Below are 21,534 nucleotides of genomic sequence, written 5' to 3'. Positions count from 1 at the left end.
TTCTTGCAGTCTGAATTTGAGTCCCAGAACCCACATGGACAACTCCTGCAGGTTGTCCTGTGACCTCGACATGTGCACCATGCATGCATGCACACACACAAAGAATAAACTAAACACTGAAGAGTGAAGTTATGGGAAGCAGAGAGATGCCTTAGCACTTAAGACGACGTGTTCCTCTCCCAGGACTCCTAAGTTTGGTTCTGTTTATCTACTTACTGTGGCACATAACAGCCCACAGCTACAGCTCCAAGGCATCTGACATCTGGCCTTTAAGGGCACCTACATATACATGAAATTCACTCGCTTAACACACATACATATATACTTCAATAACAATAATAAAATAAATCTTTAAAAAGCAAAATAATAATTATTTGTCAGAAAGATTTTCATATCAAGGAAGTTTATTAGATACGACAAAAATGTTTTCTAATCGCTGTTTCAAAAATTTTCTATAGTCAACATATGTTATTATTGTATTATGCAAAACTTATGTGGCTGGAGAGATGACTCAGCAGTTGAGAGCATCGCTGCTCTTGCAGAGCACTTGGATTCAGTCTCCATTAGCCAAGTGGCTGCTCACAAGCCTCTGTAACTCCAGGTGCAGGGGAGCCTACTCCCTCTCTGCCCTACACTGACACTAGACATGCAAGTGGTGCATAGACATTCAGGCAAAACACCTATATGTTTAACATTAAATAAAAGTATCTTAAATGCTTCAAAAGCTTTTTTTAGTGATATTTCATTATTTGTGAAACATTCTTAGAAATTAATTTTTTTACTATAGTTACATGTGAGGATGCATATACTTTAATTGATAGTAAAGCATATGACTAAGGTTGACTTTTTAAAAATACTATGCTATAAGCTAACCAGTACAGAGTTCGAGTCTTATATTACCATCTTGTTATGTTTATGAACTTCACTTTTTTTTTAAAGGTACGAGAATTTTGAAGACCCGATGGGAACAATTGATAAGTTTCACTATGGTACTCACTATTCCAATTCTGCAGGCGTCATGCACTATCTCATCCGTGTGGAGCCATTCACCACCCTCCACATCCAGCTGCAGAGTGGACGGTATGCTCACAGTCAAAAACCATTTTCCTCTGATTGTAAAGCTGAGAACTATTTACTTTGATGTCATGTTCTGAATGATGGAGTCATGGCTTTTAAATTATCTACTAGGATTTAATTTAGAGAAAATCAGCCAGAGCAGTTTAAGAACAGCTCATTCAAATTGATTCATATATAAGACATCTGAATATGACTTTTCTCACTACTATTGTAGTATACATTTGGAATCCTTACCATTTTGAGAAATCAGTCAGATATTTATCATTAGATATCAGACCAAGTATGTTGCCCAGTGGCTGAGAACTTGTCTAGCATGTTCAGGGTCATGGGTTCAATTCCAAGTAATTATTCCCTCCTCACATTACAGAACTAATATGATTTAGAGCTAAGTCTGAGCTGTCCATAAATAGGCAAATGTCAGCAGCACTATAGTATTGTTAAAAATATTTTTTCATAAAGACTAGATAGAGGAAGTAGTTAGGAATTCATAGCAGCCACTTGAAAAGGTCTGTGATACTGCTGTATTAACATACTCTGTGGTGTAAGTTACCTGTTTCACATGTTCCTAATTATTCTAAGGAACTGCATGAACCCTCCACTGTCTGTACTCTCCAGGTAACTCCTACATGCATTTTGTTTTCACTTTGCCTTAGTTCTTAGCATTGTTTTCCCAGTCAACACTATACAAACACTGCCTGTTTTATTTTCTTTCCATGTAACATCTATAGGGAGCCTGTATTCTCTAACCTCTTTTTTTAATAATGATTTTTATTTTATTTTATTTTATTTTATGTGTATTGGTGTTTTGCCTGTATGTATGTCTATGTGGGAGTGTCAGATCATGGAGTTATACACTTGGAGCTGCCATGTGGTTGCTGGGAATTGAACTCAGGACCTCTGGAAGAGCAGTCACTGCTCTTAACCACTGAGCCATCTCTCTAGCCCCCTCTTAATTACAATAAATCTTGGTTTTCAAGAAGAGATTCAGTCTCTAATATTAAGCATCAATAAAATGTTGCACTGACATGAGATTATTTCCCTTCATAAGATACAGGAAGTATAACTAGGTTTATCTTGTTTGTTTTTTTAATAATTGTATGAAAAAATGTGATTTCACAAAGCTTTAAAATGAATTGTTTATTCTTATAAGATACCATCAGGAAAGTGCAAACAACCAAGACAGTCCACTAAGGAACTTATTTAGAATATATTTATTTATTTATTAATATATTAAATATAAACATATTTAGAATATATTTAGAATCCTTACAACCATATAATATAAAACTGAATTTAAAAATGGAAAAGGGTCTGAATAGACAGGTGTCTAGCGCATACAAAGATGTGCAATATCATTAGCCATCAGGGGAATTCAAGTCCACATCACAAAGAGAGATCACTTCTCACCCTATAATCAGTTGTTAAAAAGATAAAAGCTACTGTTTGAAGGATGTGATGTAAAATTAGAAAATAAAGGTAGTAGAATTTTAAAATAGTAATCTTTATAGAAAACAATCTGGCAATTCTCTAAAACATTAAACATGAAATTATTATCACTAGCAATTCTGCTTCTAAATTTCTACCCAACATGATTGAAGACATAAAAATTCGTGCACCTGCTGGGCGGTGGTGGCGCACGCCTTTAATCCCAGCACTTGGGAGGCAGAGGCAGGCGGATTTCTGAGTTCAAGGCCAGCCTGGTCTACAGAGTGAGTTCCGGGACAGCCAGGACTACACAGAGAAACCCTGTCTCCAAAAACAAAAACCAAAAAAAAAAAAAAAAAAAATTCATGCACCCATGTTAGTAACAGCATTTCTGTGAATGGATAAATGAGTCAAACATTAGTAGACATTTACAAAAGAGTAAAATTTATTGATGGGAATGTAGCTCAATTGATAGGGTGTTTACCTAGCAGTCCTAATGCTCTACCATTGTGTAAACCTGATATGAAGGCACAATACAGTAATCCCAGCATTTAGGAGATGGAGGCAGGGTTTAAGGTTATCCTCATCTACATAGCCAGGTCAAGGCTGAATTACATGAGGCTCAGTCTTTTAAAAAAAAAAAAAAAAAAAAAAGTCAAATTAGTCATTAGTATCAATTCACCATTTTAGACTAAAGCCCATAGCTTAATTTTTCCATGAACATAGCATCAAGAAAAAAATCAAGGGACTGTCATGGTTTTTGTAATTAAGGAAAACACAATCCAATTTGATAATTACCATTTGAGGTTTTTCCAGCTATCACACCTATAGTGAAATGTAAATCAACTAATTAAAGTTTATGGGCTGAGGAAATGGCTCAGTTGGTTGCCTGCCATACAAAGCATGAGGACCTGAGTTTGGATCTCCAGCACCCCTGTAAAAATCTGTGCTAAGGATTGGGGGCGGTCCTCAGAGCTCACTAGCCAGCCAGTCTAGCCGGTTGGTGAGATCATGAGATCCTGGTTCAGCGAGAGATCTTATCTCAAAAAGTTAAAGTAAGCAAGTAACACATGTAAATAATTTACAGATGCTTAGCCACAGGACTGTTTCCCTGCTTACACTCTGGCTTTTAGTATAAGAATTTCTGCTAATAATGTATTAACGATTAGCCCAGAAGCATTTTTGTAAATCTCTCTCTTTTTTTTTTAAAAGATTTATTTATTTATTTTATGTATATGAGTTGCTCTCTTCAGACACACCAGAAGAGGTCATCAGATCCCATTACAGATGGTTGTGAGCCACCATGTGGTAGCTGGGAATTGAACTCAGAACCTCTAGAAGAGCAGTCGGTGCTCTTAACCACTGAGCCATCTCTCCAGCCCCTTTGTAAATCTCTTAACTAAAAATATAAGTACTGTTATGTTTAGAATTATTTTTGAACTCAGATTTTTCTTTTACAAACAAGCTCACATGATGTAGCCTACCTTGCCCTGGAACTCACTCTGTATGCTAGTCTGGTCTTTTGTTGGAAAAGTCCTACACCTCAGCATTCAATTTCTGGGACTTTAAGGCATTAAACTCTCTGCCCACTGTATACTTTGATCTTTCAAATATATAATTCACATTCACTTTTTATAATAAATTTGCTCAGCAAATTTTGTGTTTTTAACATTCTTTTGTGGTTCAACCCAGAGGCCCTGAGCATTCCAGGGAAGCCCTCTACCAGTGTCCTGCAGATTCAACATACAGCTTTGATTAAAAATCTTTTAAGATTATATTTAATTAATGTGAAATTGTGTTCTGGTGAGATTTGATTTTCAATTAGTTTAAACAAAACAATATTTCATTTTGACAATTAGGATAGTATTAACTCCTCACAGCAAACTATGAATTATAGATGGTTATCATAAAGATAAAAGTTGCTTTCAGATATTAAATAGGAAGATTAAGAAAGACCAGCTGCAGTCATTGGAGAAGTTTGAAGAGAGCTTAGATGTTCTTGATGTGCGTGTCTTGTTTTCATCCAGTAAATTCTTGTCTTTTGTTCCCACGTGCAGGTTTGACTGTGCAGACCGGCAGTTCCATTCCATCCCTGCTACCTGGCAAGCGCTTATGGATAATACATATGATGTAAAAGAACTTATTCCTGAATTCTTCTATTTCCCAGAGTTTCTAGAAAATCAAAATGGTAAGAAATAGGGGATATAGATTTTCATTCATCAGGTTCCAATGAAAATACGAAAAGCAGTTTCAAAGACATTTTTTTGTAATATTGCATAATATATTTAAAGTCAGTTTTGTGTGTAGATTACTCAGTGACAAAATTTAACTTACACCAGGGAAGTGACATACAGAGCCAAGTCTTACTTTCCAGAGCCGTGGGTGATACAGGAAACTAAGATATGAGTTGGGTTTGAACACATAAGAGAACTTAGCTATGAGCACAGTCTTTACTAGAGATACAAAGCTATTCACTGCCATTACAAGTCTTTCAAGTAATTGGACTGAGGTCAGTGAGCCGATCCGTGAGCAAGCAAACTTATGTTTTCAGAGTATCATTACAACATATTGACCAGTTTATGTGTTACCTATCTATAACTGCTTTCAGAAATTAATGATCAACTTGAGTAGTTACAGGAGATGATATAACTCACAAAGATAACAATGTTCTTCTACTGACTCTTTATTTGGAATGTACAAAAGGTGCACATTTAAAATAATGGCTAAGTCATTCCAGCTTTTGAAAAAATTAGGTTTTTGGAGTAAAGATGCATGGTTGATTATTACATTTTAGAAATATTCAAGTCTTTTTTCTGTAGTTATTTGCCTTTTTTTTTCTTCCTTTCTTTTCTTTTTTCTCCCTTGTGTGATGCTAGAGACTGAACTCAGAGACTTGCAGTTTGCGAACACTCCACAACCAAACTGCTTCCCTAGCCTTACACTTGTTTTAAAACATAACTAAATATACATTAATTAAAGTATATTGCAATAGACAAATGAGTTAATTTTTTTCTAGTTATATGTTCTCTTTTATATTTGTTTTATATCATTTTTAAATAGAAAATGTTCTGATTTTCTTATTTTTTATGTGTCTTAGAATTTAATTTGGGTCATTTACAAGTTTCCAAAGAACTGGTAAACGATGTTATTCTTCCAAGATGGGCTAAGTCAGCTGAAGATTTTATTTATAAACACAGAAAAGCTCTGGTAAGATTTCTGTTGAATAACTACCACATCTTATGAAATGCAGTTTAGTTTTTCAAAGATAAGTTAAAGTGTACTTTTTTCTAGATTAGTTTGTTACCTGTTGTATATTACTGTTCTGGAAAGTACAATGTGGTAATTTAATTTTAGGATATAAGTATTATGATACCATTTATGAATATGTAACAAAATATAGGTTTCCACTTTTCCTTTCTTTAATAGCTTATAATGGTATATATGCAAATTTATTATAAGTACTGAGATAATTCTCATAAGTTTTTGATATCTGGTATATAGGAAATCAAATTTCCTATTTAAGTTTTACATTTTTTTTCTTGAATTGAAAAGTTTTAGACAACTATTACACAAGAAACTGCCACAAAAATGCATCCCACCCTCCTCATTAACTCTCCTAGATTCTGGAGAACGTTAACAGCTTTTTTGTGTTGTTTTCTTTACCCATTAGATGTGGGGACATTTTGGAATTTCTGATTTTTGGGTTAGGGATGATCCTCTACAAATATTTCAAAATCTGGGAAAATCTGCAGTCTGAGCTGTGTCTAGTGGCAGTTAGGTTACTTAGGTGGCTGAAGCCTAAATGTATGACTTTGAGGCCAGCCTTAACAACAAGTGTGAGCTTGTCTGAAACAAAACAAACAGCAGTTAGCAAAATCTCAAATACTTACAGCCCTAATCATTTTGCGTAAGGGAAAGTCAGCCTGTATTAGCATTCTAGTGCTCTGCATGTCTGCTGTATGGATTGATTGATACTCTGTTTACCCAACTGGTATCATTTCATGTTTTGCAGTTTACATTTTTGTTTCAAATCACTTGAGCATGAGTACATTTTTCAATGTTTACAGAAGATTAACCAAGTTCCTAATAAAACCAGCCTAATTGCTTTAAAAATTTTAGTAGTATTTAGGTAAATTTCCAAGTTGGAATTGAGGAAATAGTGAGAGTTAGTTTAACATTGATAATTGTATTACTGTCTGGCAGCACTCCATTTACCAAGCAGCACTCTCCTTTTACAAAAATTGTACAAGTATTTTTGCCTGCATGTATGTCTATCCCCCATGTGTGTGCAGTGCTCAAGGAAGCCAGAAGGAGTCAGATATCTGGAGTTACAGGTGGTTGTCAGCCTTCAGGTGGATGCTGGGCATCAAACATGCTTTCGTTAGAAGGAAAGCCAGTGTTCTTAACTCTGGCTCCTGCACCTTTAAAAAAGGATGAATTTAGATTATAGTTGGAAGATACTTACATTAAGTATTAAATTTGTTCCCTTTCTAGGAGTCTGAATATGTTTCTGCTCATCTTCATGAATGGATAGATCTGATTTTTGGCTACAAACAGAGAGGGCCAGCTGCAGTGGAGGCACTCAATGTCTTCTATTACTGTAGTTATGAAGGTACAAGCCGAAATACCTCTTCTCTTACAGTACTTACACAGCATCAGTCTTTATTTGTTATATCTGCTATTTGACCTTCAATATTTAACATGGGAAAGATACATCAACACAATATTTTTTCAGTTGGAAGGTCACAAAACTGCCATTATTTGTTTTAGAGTAGAAGTTTATGATTTTAATGTTACATATGAATGAGTGTCTGTATGTGTGTGTGTGTTTGTGTTTGTGTAAGACAAATTATAAATGATAATTATTATATGCTTTTGGTTTCTTGTATGGGAAATCAGATTTTTCTGTTTCATTAAGACAGATTCTCTCTACATAGCCCTGGCTGTCCTGGAACTTCCTCTGTAGACCACGCTGGCCTCGAATCCACAGAGATCTGTCTACCTCTGCCTCCGAGGTTTGGGATTAAAGGTGTGTGCCATCACCATCTGGCATCAAGTCTTCATTGAATATTACAAATTTTATTTTATTTTTAATAAACTTTGAAAGAAAGCATTTAAATTATTAACATTAGCTCAGCATCAAAGCTGGGTTTTGAGAGCTTTGGGCAGAAAACTGTCTCTCTTTAAATCTTTGCTGTGTGTATATGTACACGATATATGTGTGGATGTACAAGGAGGCTGATGGGACACATCAGGGTGTCCTCCTCAGTAGTTCCTCGTGCATACATATACAAACACATACATACAAATAAAAATATTTAATGTTTTCAGAAAATTACTTTCTGGTGAGATATGTTGAAGACTCATATTTTGTTCTAAAATGTGTTAATCATTCCTTGATGTATTAATCAGTGTCATATGGGTTTGGTTTTTTCTCAGTAGTGAGTTTATGATTTCTTGTTTTAGGTGCTGTAGATCTTGATGCCTTAACAGATGAAAAGGAAAGAAAAGCCTTAGAAGGGATGATTAATAATTTTGGGCAAACACCTTGTCAGCTGTTAAAGGTAAATAATATAAGTTATTGATTCCTTTGAGCAATAGTTCTCAATCTTCTTAATGATGGGACCCTTTATTACATTTCCTCATGTTGTGGTAACCACCAACCATAAAATTATTTTTGTTGCTGTTTCATTACTGTAATTTTGCTACTTTTATGAATTGTAAAGTACGTATTTTTGAGATAGAGGCTTTCCAAAGGGGTTACGACCCACAGATTGAGACCCACTGGCCTAGAGACTGCTGTTTCTGAGGATTCTGAAGTTTGAAGAATAGTAGAGTCAAGTTCTAGCATATGTAATTGGTAGGGTTTGATTTATATGATTCCATTTACTCTCTATTAAGCTATATTGTGCTTATGTAATTAATACTCCTGATGCAGTGTATTAAGTAGAGGGACTTTAAATAATACCTAGAATTGAATTTCTAAGGAGTTGTACTTCTCTTATTTTTTTAAAGATTTTAGTGATTTAAAACTTGGAGAATCATTGTCCAGAATTTAAGCAAAAATTACATTAAATCATCACTTAAAAATAAATATATTTGATTATTCCTAGTTTAAGTAACAACAACAACAAAAAACTGAAGTAAGATCTAGTTATGAAGCAAGATGTCTTGGCATATATCTGTTTTTCCAGATACTCAAGAGGCTGGGATGGGAAGTTATGAATTCTAGGGCACCTTGGTTAATATCTCAGAAAGTTCACTCCTGTAAAAGTTTCCCTATGTATTCTCAGTGCTGTGGATAGGATCCCTAGCACTGTGGGCATTGGGGAGCTCCATTTATATAGCAAATTATTCATAAGTCACAATTTGTGTGTGTCTGTGTGTCTGTGTGTGTCTGTGTATATGCATGTAAATTTGGGAACCAAAGGTCAACATCTGGTGTCCTTCACAGGAACTGTCTGCTTCGTTTTTTAAGACAGAATCTCTCACTGGGAGCTGGAGTTTGATAGTCTGAAGTTGACTAGTGAGTCCCAGGGATGCTCTGTCCTCACCTCCCCAACACTGGGCCTACAAGTGCACAACACCTACTCAGTTCTTTACATAGATGCTGAGGATCGAGTTCAGGACTTCATGTTTACACAACAAGCAGCTTAATATCTGAGCTGTCTCCCCAACTTTCCGTTTCTGAGAGAATAAAAACTGAATAGCAAATACAGTATATCATTAAAACTGTCTTTATGTAGAGACTCCTTCTATATGTAAAATTTTAAGCTACTGAAATCATTCTATAAATGGCACTTATTATTTATAGCCTAAACCCAATTTTAAGACTAATTATAAAATATGTACATTATATAATCAAATTATTAAATATTGCTGTTTTCTCTTACTGGTATCAGGAATTTTTTATCTTCCTAATTGCCACTGATTCATAGAAATCAGTCCACTATTTTAAAAGCAGTAATCTTTGTTTACATGAATTTAAGGATAAAGAAAAATAATAATATCCCATTATTAAATATATACTTTTTAATTTAAACATTGTGAATTATTCCCTAACCTCCATGTAGCGTATGATATAATTATCTTCATTTTTAAAATTAATTCAACCAAGACCAGGGTGATGGTTCAGTGAATAACAGTACGTGCTGTGCTAATGTGATCACCTGACGCTTCAACCTTGCGTGGCTTTAGGGATTGACCTCACTGGGCCTACGGAGGGGGATAAAGAAATGATAGACACACAGAAAAGGTGGGATTAGATGGGCCATGCTCTCTGATGGAGAGGCCGCAGCAACCCAGAAATTCTGCCAGTTTATTTTATACATGTGAATTGAGGAAGCAGTTTATTTAATTTCAGTAAGAGGTCTTTATAGGGACAGTCTCAGGCCGTAATCATCCAGGAGAGGAAAGTGTTTTCTGCACACATTGTCATCTGAGTATGGACCAGGGGAAGGCTTTGCCATGTTGTAAGGCATTAGGCCCTTGCAAGGCTCTGCTCCTGTCAATCATATGTATTCACTTTTGACTTCTTTCTCTCCTTACACATTCATTCATGCTTTCTTCATCCCCATAACCTAATTTAGTCCTTGGTACTCACATGAATAAGGGAGAGGGTCAGATGCACTGGGGCCAATATGTGATCTTAACATTGTAAACTTAAGACTTCTAGGAGATGGGAGAATTGTCAAGAAGCTTGATTGTTACCTCAGGACAACGACAGAAACGAGAGGTACCTCAAAATAAGGAAGAAAGAGAACAGAATCTTTAAAAAAAATCCATCCATTCACTCACTCAGACATGGGTACCTAAACTCATGTATACACTAATCAAACAAACAAAATATAAATAAGTAAAATATTAAGACCAGCAATTTGGCTCTGTTTGTAAAAAGCACTTTTCATGTAGTGAAACCTGATAGCCTGTGTTCAGTGTCTAGAGCACAAGGTGGAAAGAGAGAACTGAATGCACAGAGTGCACTATATCACATATGTGCTCATACATGACACATATACAAGCATACTGCTAAAAATGCATCCTACTTACCTTGCAGGGCAGATACCATGATCATGAAAGTAGTTTTCCTTGGGCAAGACACTCCCAATGTGCTGATTCCTGCAATCTCCCCAAATGCAAGATACTTAATGCATAATTTGTGGTACTAAGGGACTGTGTTCTCAAGTTCCCCTAAAAATAAAAACTGAAGTAAACTAATAACGCTGCTGCAGTGACAGCTCAGCAGTTAAGAGCCCTTGCTTCTGTTTCATTGGGCCCAAGTTTAGTTCTCGTCACCCATGCCGGGAAGCTTACAACTATCTGCAGCTCTAGCTCCAGAAGGCCCAACACCCTTGGTCTCCTAGAACACCAGCACTCATGAGCACAAAACCCCACAGATACATATAATTAAAAATATAATAACGTTTTAATGGAATTGGACAAATGGCTTATCAGGTAAAGGTGCCTATTGTGCAAGCTTGGTGACATGGATTGTATTCCTGGAATCCACTAAAACCTGTCAGGAGAGAAGCAACCTCATAGTGCTGTCCTCTGACCTCAACATTGGATGCCATGACACTTGCATGCCTGCATTCACACAACACACACAAGGCTAAGCCTTCCAGAGATACATAGCCTCTGATAGCTAAAAAAAAAAAAAAGACTTTTTCTACATTTACTATAAATTGCAAAGTGACTACAGTAGGAGTCATATGCACGACTACCTTCCAGAGCCTTTCTATCAGCTCATGAGTACTTAATCAATAGCTGAAAGCCCCTTTTAAAAACTGCATTTCTTTTCTGTGTTCTGTGTCTTTACTTAAAATTCAGTGTTACTACTTTTTTAACCTTTATATATTTATCTGTTTGTTTCACTCAGTTATAAATCTGTTAATAGTAACAACCTTATCTTAATCATGTATATAGCAGTAGTGTAATATCTAAGGTCAAGTTTATAGTTATATTTTAATTTTTGGACTGTTTTGTAATTCCTGCTTTTTCACAGTGATGGTTTACTTGGAACTTTGAAGCGCATTTTTACATGGTGTTATTTGTGAGGTTATTGTTCTGTCCCCCTTCCAGTAGACTGTGTGGTAGCTCATGACTGTAATCCTAGCACTCAGGAGCTTCAGCAGGAGAGTTCAAGATGAACTACATAGAGACTCTGAAGCTTTCTGGGCTCCATAGTGAAATAGTGTTTCAAATATTAAAAGGAAAAAGAGGCAAAAATAGAGAATAAGCTGGGCCTAGTGATGTAAGCCTGTAATTCTGTCCATTTAGGAAGCTAATGCAGGGGCTTTGTGAGTTCAATACTTGCCTAAGTTACAGAGTGAGTTCAAAGCCAGGCTGGCCAACTTAGTGAAACCCTGTCTCAAAATTTTAAAATGGGTGGGGAGAATAAAGCACAGTGGCAGAGCTCTTGCCTAACACATACAAGGTTCAGCATAAAACAGAACAACGTGGGGCTCGGAGTTAGAGCCTGTAGTTTTGTACCAGCTCTACTATTTGGGTGGCAGGGCGTGGGGGGAGTTTGGCTTTTTGAGACAGGGTTTCTCTGTGTAGTCCTGCCTGTCCTGGAACTTATTTTGTAGACCAGGCTGGCCTTGAACTCTAAGATCCCCCTGCCTCTGCCTCCCTAGTTCTGAGATTAAAGGCGTGCGCCACCACTGCCTGGCTTCAGCTATACTACTACTTCTTTTTGTTGTTGTTGCTTTACAAAAACCCAAATGCCTTATTAGCACAATAGGTAGAGAGTCGGTCTCATAATTTCACAAGAACCTGATTTATTTGTGGGCAGGACAGTTATTCATGCTTGTAGAGGTCAGAGAACAACCTTGGGTGTTATTTCTCTGGCACTGTCAGTGTTTGGTAGAGGCAGTCTTTCACTGGCTTAGAACTTATCAAGTAGGCTAGACTGGCTAGCTATCTCCCCTGACATTTTTAAAAACAAGGGTTCTGTGAATTGAACTCAGGTCCTCATGTTTGCTTCAGGGCAAGTACTTTACTAACTGAGCCACTTCCCCAGTACTAATTTTTATTTTGGTTTAAAAAAAATTACAGTGGGGCTGAGGGTCTGGCTTAGTCCAGGAGTATTTACTTAGCATGTGGAAAATACAGTTCAGTTTTCACAAACACCGAAGAGGAAAATCAGACAGGGTTAAAACTGTCAGCCTGTAATTTAAAATAGGGTGTTTGTTTGTTTGTTTGTTTTTAAGTATTAAAGTTACACATTTAAGTGTTACATCTATTGTCCACAATCTAATATTTTGTAATAGGGACAAAAGAACCAAAGTCCCACCTCCCTGATTTTGTTTTAGTTTTCTCTGAGACAGTCTTACTATGTAGCTCACACTGCCTTGGAGCTTTCTGTACTCAAACTCTTCCTGCCATGGTCTTATGAGTACTTGGATAGTCAATGTCAGTGATGCAATGGTAGAATCCTCACCTGCAGTAGGCAGTAGGCTTGCAGGTGTACCTTACCATAGCTGGTAAGAATCCCTTTTAGAAAGATACCTTTTACACATTTTTAATTGTGTCCTTGGAATAGTAATATGATTTTTAATATATTTATCAGTATATTTAATTAACATTAATATACTTAATTTTTTGTCTCTGACATGAAAAATAAAAATAATTACTTGTAAACTATACAGTCATGTCTATAACTTGATTTCATTGTCTATAATATAATTAGTGTTTACATTTTGATGAGCCTTGTTTCAGGAATTAAATATTATACTACATTATAAAGTTTGAATGTTAAGTGCATCGTTAATTTTACCAAATATTTATTAAACATCTGCCAAGTTTGATATACTTCTGAGTGCTTAAAAATCCAGTGGTGAATAAAATTCATGGCTGCCTTTATGGGGCTCTATAGCTAGGCAAGTGAGATGACCAGTGGGTAAATGTCCCTGCTGCATCAGTCTCCCATGTCAGCATGGTAGAAGGAAGAGAAGTGACTCCTCCCAGTTGTCTGTTGACCTCCACACACACACTCTGACATAAGCATGTCCACATATACACAGAAAATCATAAAATGTTTACTTTTAAGAGAATTTTTAATAGGCTAGATGGGTAAGATTTATCATGAATAACCAATGACTACTTAAAAGAAAAAAAATTAAGAAATCATGAATAATGAAAAAAATCATTCTGACCTGGAAATGTAGAAGTCCTATGAATAAGAAAAACTTAAAAGCAGAACTGAGATGTCCATGGAAGAGGATGAACGGTAACTTTGCTGGGGGGTTAGACCAACTCATGGCCTGTAGTTGTTAACAGTGCATAATATGCATTCTATTATAGCACAGTCCACTGTGTATGAGTGAATCGGACATGCTTTCATGTAACTCTGAGATTTTTTTCTTGAAATTGTTTTGAAGGAACCACACCCTCCAAGATTATCAGCAGAAGAAGCCATTCAAAAGCTGACCAAAACAGAAATTTCAACCCTAAACCTCTTTCAACACCTCTCTGAACTGAAGTCATTTTTTATAGAGGTAATAACCCAACTTGGTAATATCAGAGACCTTTCTTCAATTTTAAATATTTCAATTAATTTGTGTGATTATATACATATTTGCACATGTATGTGCAGGTGTACTTTATCCATGCCTATAGTTGTACTGATTATTTGGTGTGTGTGGAAAACTAAAGGTTATTTTTGAGTATCTTCCTCTTTTGTTCTTTCTACCTTATTTTTTAAAGACCGAGTCTCTGACTAAACCAGAACCTTGCTGTTGTGGCTAAGCTGGCTGGCCAGTGAGTCCTGGGGTTCTTCATCTCTTAACCACATGCCTTCCCACCACCAGTGCTGGGTTATAGGTGTGTACTGCCCCACTCAGCTTTTTTAAAAATAGGTTCTGGGGATCCTAACACAGTTTACTAATTAAACCATCTTCCCACTCAAGTTTATTCAAATTTAATGGAAGAAAACGTTGTAATATGATCTTTAAAACAGAATTGTGTGTTCTTGTGTGTGCCTGAATGAGTTTTTGTGCATCATATATGCAGGTGCCTGGGGAGACTAGACACAATATACTCCTGGAACTAGAGTCACAGGTGGTTATGAGCTGCCTGATATGGGTGCTGAATTCACACCTGCATCCTCTGCAAGAGCTCTTAACCACCAAGCCAACTTCCAACCCCAGTCTTGGATTTTTAAATTACTTTTGTTGTAAGCTTTTCTTTGCTGCTAAGTGGTATTCTGAACTTTTTTTCTTACTTTGCTTTCTCAACAAGTAAGAACAAATAACTTAATTCAAAGTACTTACTACGGGTAGGTCATGGTATACATGCCTTTAATCCCTACACGTGGGAGGCAGAGGCTGGTGGATCTCTTAAATTCAAGGCCAACCTGGTCTACATAGAGAATTCTAGGCCAGCAAGGATTACATAGTGAGACTCAGTTTCTTATAACAGTTGAAATGGTGTGCAGAGTGGTGATATTTTAATAGTTCTTAATTGTCTGCTCATCTATAAAATATGTCCCAATGCATGAGATTTTAATTGATAGTGTTAGAAGGAACAGTCAAGTAGAATAGTAGTCAGTTCTATAACTGAAAGAGTGCCCTTGTAACCAGGCTTTTACTTACTTTATTTGGTTCTTTTTCCTATCACCCTTCTCCACCTTTATTGTACCCTTCCAAGCCCAACACTAGGTAGGAGAGAAAGAAGGACAGAGAGTAAAGGAGATGTCAATCTAGTTGCTGATTTGGGGCATCGAGTTCCCTGAGGCAAGGCCAGTTTCTTGATAAACAGCAACCAACAGCATCAAACTAGCAACAGCAGCAGTAGGAGGAGCTACAGCCAGCTGCCAGTCTCAGGTCTCTGGCATTTATACATCCTCTGAAGAGCCCCCAGAATTCCAAATGTAAGCTATCTTCAGCTGGCAAAATCATGCCCCAGCCAGAGCATGAGACAAATCATAGTTAGCTGCTGTAGACAGTCTGAAGCCGCCTCATATCCTACACCTAGGATCTTAAAAAACAAAAAACAAAAAACAAAAAAACAAAAAAACAAAAAAAAAAAAAACTTATACATATAACATTTTTATGGTTTTAAAAAATCAAAATTCTTACTACATACCCTTAAATTTCAGTTAAAAGTCCATATGTATACATATTAAAATACTATGAATAGTTCAAAATGGGATTATGAAATGCATGTGTACTTTTAAATTTAGTTTTGACCTAATATTCTATAGTAAAACAAAAATACTAAAAAGTTAATAAATTCATAATAATTTAGAAACTTACATAAAACAAGCAGTCTCTTATACTTGTTTTATGCAAGTTTCTAAATTATTAGAAACTGGCAAACCTCATGGATTAGACTGGGTAATTTTGTCAGTAAACTTAGGTAAGATTGATGGTGTTACATAAGATATATACATAATCATTTTTTGCTTGCTTACCATCGACATAAGAGGCAGTGAGCTAAATTTGTTCCACGGGTTGTGGTTTGCAAAGTCCTGTGTCATGTAATGTGTTTCTGAGGTCCAGAATACCACGACTTTTCCTCTAGCAAACAGTAAGTTGCACCCTATTTTTGTATAGGTATATTTTCACATATTCTTGTGCATATAAATTAATGTCTTTCCTAAAATGTTTACTGAAATTTTCAGTATTTAAAGTACTACAATGTTGGGCCTTTTCTAAAATTATTTAACCTGCAGCTTAGAACACACAGAAACAGTGCTCAGGAATGATAACTAAGGACTGGCGAAATTATTTACTGGGTACAGTGGTTGCTATAGAAGCTTGGGGACCTGAGTTCAAACTCCCAGGCAGTCAGGCATGACTGTGAATGCTTGTGTCCCATAGTTAAGGAGCAGAGACAGATGGCTCACAAGAGCACACTGACCAGCTAGACACAGTGAGACAGTGAGAGACCATCTTAGTCTTTTTCTCATAAAGGCTTTCACTTCTTGGTTAGATTTACCACAAGGTATTTTATCATATTTGAGGCTACTGTAAAAGGTTTCCCTGATTTTTCTGAGTGAATTTTGTATCTAGCCATTTTGCTGAATGTGTTCATCAGCTGTAGAAATTTTCTTGTGGAGTTGATTGCGTCAGTTATGTATCCTGTCAGTCATACCATCTACAGAGAGAGATACTTGACTGACTCCTTCCCAGTCTGTATCCTCGTGTTCTCCCTCAGTTGTTCTACTGCTCTAGCTAAGACAGCAAGTCGTGTATTGAATACTTACAGAGGGAGTGGACAGCATTGTTTTGTGCCTGATTTTGGTAGAATTGCTTTGAGTTTCTCTCCATTTAAGTTGATGATGGTTATGGGCTTGCAGTGAACTGCCTTTAGTATGTTTATTATATTATCTCTCCAGGACTTTTATCATTAAGGGAGTGTTGGATTTTGTCAGAGAACTTTTCTGTATCTAGTGAGATGAACATGTGGTTTTGTCTCTTAATTTGTTTATATGGTAGATTATATTTGTCCATTTATGTATAACTATCTCCAAATCACTTGATTGTGGTAGATGATTTTTTTATGTATTCTTGAATTTGGCTTGCAAATATTTTATTTATGTACATAAGGAAATCCTGTTTTTCTCTTTGTTGTGTTTTTATGTGGTTGGGGTATCATGGTAATTGTGGCCTCATAAACTAAATTGGACAAAAGTTCCTTCTGTTTATATTTTGTAGAATAATTTGAATAGTATTGACATTAGCTCTTCTTTGCAAGTCTGGTAGGATTCTGCACTAAAGCTATCTGATACTGGGCTTTTTTATTCGTTGAAAAACTTTTAATGCCTGCATCTATTTCACTAGGGTGTATAGGTCTGTTTAAATTGTTTATCTGACCTTGATTTAACTTTTGTAAGTGGTACCTATCAAAAAAATTGTTTATTTCCTTTTTTAGATTTTTCAATTTGGTGAATACAAATTTTTAAAGTATTTTCTTATGATTCTCTGGATTTCTTCAATATATATTGTTATGTCCCCATTTTCATTTCTAATTTTGTTAATTTGGATATTCTCTCTCTCCCTTTTTGTTTATTTGGATATAAGAGTCTGTCAATGTTACTGATTTTCTCAAAAAAAATTTCGTATTTTCTTGATTCTTTGTAATTTTTGTTGTTTCTATATTATTGATTTTAGCCTGGAATTTATTTCTTGCCATCTACAATTTGAGAAAATTTTACATTTCTTTCTTTTTTAAAAAAGGATTTATTTATGTATTACGTATACAGTGTTCTACCTGCATGTGTGCCTACAGGCCAGAAGAGAAAACCAGATCTCATTGTATGATGGTTATGAGCCATCATATAATTGCTGGGAATTGAACTCAAGACCTCTGGAAAAGCAGTCAGTGCTCTTTAACCTCTGAACCATCTCTCCAAGCCCCTGAATTTCTCTCTTAATTTCAGTCTTTACCTATTTTTATTCAATAGTGACTTGTTCAGTTTTCATGAGTTTGTAAGCTTTCTCTTGTTGATATCCATCTGTAATCTATGGTGGTCAGATAGGATGCAGGGTGTTATTTCAATTTTCTTTTATCTAGGGACACTTGCTTTGTGTTCACATATGTGATCAATTTTGGAATTCCATTTGGGGATATTCCATTCTGTGCCTAGAAGAGTGTATGTTCTTTTGTGTTTGGGTAAAATGTTCTACAAATAACTCTTCAATCCCTTTGATTTATAATGCCAGTTAGCTTCAGCATTTCTCTGTTTAGATTTTTGTCTTGGTAACCTGTCCCTTGGTAAGAGTGGAGTATTGAAGTCAATGTGTGAGAGTAAATATGTGATTTAAGCTGTAGTAACAGTTTCTTTGTTTATTTTTAAAGAACCGGGGTACCCTTGTGTTTGGTGCATAGATGTTAAAAATTGCAATGTCCTGTTGGTGGGGTTTTCCTTTGACTAGCCTGCAGCGCCCTTTCCTGTCTCTTCTGATTAGTTTTGACTTGAAGTCTGTTTTGTCAGATACTAAAGTATTTACACCAACTTTTTAAGTCCATTTGTTTGGAATGCCTTTCCTTCCTTTCTCAGTCAGGGGATGTCTTTATGTTACGGTATATTTCTTGGATACAACAATGGATCCTGTACTCCCATTCGTTCTGTTAGTCTGTATCTTTTTATTAAGGAATTGAGATCATTGATGTTTATGGGACCAATGACCAATGATTTGATTCCTGTTTTGGTGGTAGTGGTATGTGTGTGTGTTATAAACAAACAGGGATTATTTATACCCTGTGTTTTCTTCTATGTAGTTAACCTCTTCAGGTTGGAGTTTTCCCTCTGGTGTCTTCTGTAGGTCTGGGTTTGTAGATAGATATTGTTTAAACTTGGTTTTATCAGAGAATGTCTTGTTTTCACCATATGTTGTGATTGAAAGTTTTGCTGGGTTTAGTGTGTGGGCTGGCATCTGTGGTTTCTGTAGAACATTGGTCCAGACTCTTCTGGCTTTTAGTCTCTGTTGAGAAGTCAGGTGGGATTCTTAATAGGTTTGCCTTTATGTGTGACTTGGTCTGTTTTTTTTTTTTTTTTGTTTTTTTTTTTTTTTGTTTTGTTTTGTTTTTCTTGAAGCTTTTTAATATTCCTTCTTTGTTCTATATGTTTAGAGTTTTGCTTGTTTTTACTGAGAGGACCTTCAAGTCTAGTCTGTTTAGAGTTCTGGATGCTTCTTGTATCTTGATACACATCGCATTCTTTAGGTTCGGAAAATTTTCTTCTATGATTTTGTTGAAAATATTTTCTGTTCCTTTTACCTGGGTTTCATCTCCATCCTTTAATCCTGTTAATTCTTAGATTTGGTCTTTTCATAGTATCTCAGGTTTCCTGGGTATTTTGTGTCAGGATTTTTTTTTATATATATATCTAACATTTTCTTTGATTAAAATATTTCTTTTTGGTGTTTTTAACTTCTGAGATTCTCTCTTCCATTTCTCATATTCTGTTGGTGAGGCTTACCTCTGAGGTTCCTATTTGAGGTTCCTTTTGAGTACCTACATTTTTCATTTCTAGATTTCCCTCAGTTTGAGTTTTCTTTATTAGTTTGATTTTCACTTTTGTGTCTTAAATTGATTTATTTAGTTCCTTCCAGTGTTTGTTTATATTTTTATAGGTTTATTTGAGGGATATATTTATTTCCTCTTTAAGGACCTCTGTCATTCACGTAAGGGCTATTTTAAGTTTGTTTATTGTTTGTTTGTTTGTTTGTTTTCTTGTGCTTCAACCATGTTTCAGTACTCAGACTTGCTGTGAGAATGTTGCTGGGCTCTAGTAGTGACATTGTCCTGGCTGTTATTCATTGTGGTTTTTCTACTGGTGTTTGGGCATCTGAGTTTTGGAAGACTGTAATTCTAGGTGCTCTTATCTCATCTTGTTTTTGTTTTGGAGTATTTTGTTCTTTGGTTTCTGTTTCTCTCTCTGGTTTTTTAAGAGGATGTGGTGGTTGTGTATTGCCTGGTAGAAACTCTTCTAGGATCCTCATAGGTGTGGCCACTGGAGAGTCCAGGTAAAATGTGTTTCTAGGTGTTGGGAGCTGACAAAAGGATGGGCATAGACTACAGAGGAGCTGACAGCAGGATTCCACCAAGATCTGCTTAGTGATCTGGGAGTGGGGGCAGAGAGTGATGAGAGGCTGCCACAGATAGTCTGCTACAGATCTGGGGATGAGACTTAGGATTGGACTTGGAGGAGTGGAGGGAGAGGTGAGGATCTACAGTTAGCCTGCTTGCTTCTCTGCTCAGTGTAACCTGCTAGGCCCCAGGGAGTGCCTGCTGGGGTGAGAGGCTGGGACAGCATGAGGAGGAGGAGAGGACTTAGGAAGGGAAGATGTGTGTGAGCAGCTGGAGATTGGGTAAGAGGCTAGAGGGCGGTTGCTGCAGGTCTGCTGCAGAGCTCAGATGAAACTTGGGGATTGGATCTGGAGGAGCTGAGAGAGAGGTCAAGATCAACATTTCATTTTCTTGCTTCCCTGCCTGGAATTACAAATGACTCTCAATTCACAATTTGAAGAGAAAAGCAATTTTATGATTCATAAATTATGTTGAGCTTCATAACTTATTATTTTGTTCTTTATGACCTCTTAGTAATACTTGGTACATGGCATATATCCAGTAATGTTATCCACAATAAATGTTAGCTATCATTTTTAAACTATAGATACATCATAGAAATATGTTCAGATTTATTGTTATCTTATATTGTGGTAAGATGGTAGTAATTGTTTCCTTATAATAATCTTTATTTTGTGTCATAATTATGACTTTCATAACCTAGGACTTGCAGAAAGTACCTCGTTTAACAAAATAGCTCAATTATTTTAAATGTAAAGCCCAAGAGTTTTTCTGTAAATTATAAACAACTTGTCTCACTTTTTCTAAGCATGTATATGTGTATTATGTTTGTGTCAGTATAGGAAAAAACAAAGAAAAATTCTAAATCTTTTTATATTTTAAATGATTTCTGGTCCTTGGCATTTACATCTGCTCAGCAACAGAGTTTTGGAAAAGATGGTAATAAATTTTAGATGACTCAAGTGTGCTAGCTGTTCAAACATGGTGTGTAATTTTTTCCCCACATTTTGTAGTCAATTATTACATGATCAGGTAGAGTAAAGTAAAGTATCATAGGGGTCATCCTTGTTTTTTAAAAAAAAAAAAAAAAAAGAAGAAGAAGAAAATTTCACTAATTTGTATGTAATAAATATGAACCTAACCAGCCATTAAACATCTTTTTTTTTTAAACAGGGAATTAGTGATGGTATTCCACTATTAAAGGCTATCATCCCCAAAAACCAGTCTCGTTCCTTTATATCTCAAGGCAGCCCTGAGTTACTGGTAAGTGAATGTATGCCTGTTTCATGCTGCTATGTCTCTATTTATTAGTTTACCAAAAAGAAATAAGTGTAAAAATACTTCAATTACATTTTTAAAATTCTTTATTTGTATATGAATGAGGGTATGCACATGCCAGCCTGCATCTGGAGGTCAGAGGACAACAGTGAGTTGATTCTCCTCTTCCACCATGTGGTAGGAGTTGAGCTTGGGTCCTCTGCATTGGTGACA

The 21,534-nt window shown here is 36.0% G+C and overlaps 1 protein-coding gene across 5 annotated transcripts in view; it reads left to right on the top strand.

Moving 5' to 3' along the window:
• Nbeal1 (neurobeachin like 1) overlaps nucleotides 1–21,534 on the top strand; it is a 150,752-nt gene that overhangs the window by 105,822 nt on the left and 23,396 nt on the right. For all 5 annotated transcript variants that reach the window (XM_076931826.1, XM_076931828.1, XM_034498971.2 and 2 more), the window contains 7 exons: nucleotides 940–1,080; nucleotides 4,560–4,690; nucleotides 5,600–5,709; nucleotides 6,997–7,114; nucleotides 7,969–8,066; nucleotides 13,887–14,003; nucleotides 21,217–21,306. In XM_076931826.1, the coding sequence (XP_076787941.1) occupies nucleotides 940–1,080; nucleotides 4,560–4,690; nucleotides 5,600–5,709; nucleotides 6,997–7,114; nucleotides 7,969–8,066; nucleotides 13,887–14,003; nucleotides 21,217–21,306 (805 nt within the window). The remainder of the gene's footprint in view (nucleotides 1–939; nucleotides 1,081–4,559; nucleotides 4,691–5,599; nucleotides 5,710–6,996; nucleotides 7,115–7,968; nucleotides 8,067–13,886; nucleotides 14,004–21,216; nucleotides 21,307–21,534) is intronic.

Source organism: Arvicanthis niloticus, chromosome 3 (genome assembly GCF_011762505.2).
Source record: "Arvicanthis niloticus isolate mArvNil1 chromosome 3, mArvNil1.pat.X, whole genome shotgun sequence".
NCBI lineage: Eukaryota > Metazoa > Chordata > Mammalia > Rodentia > Muridae > Arvicanthis > Arvicanthis niloticus.
Note: the sequence above shows the minus strand (reverse complement) of the source record. Positions and strands in the feature narration are given on the sequence as shown.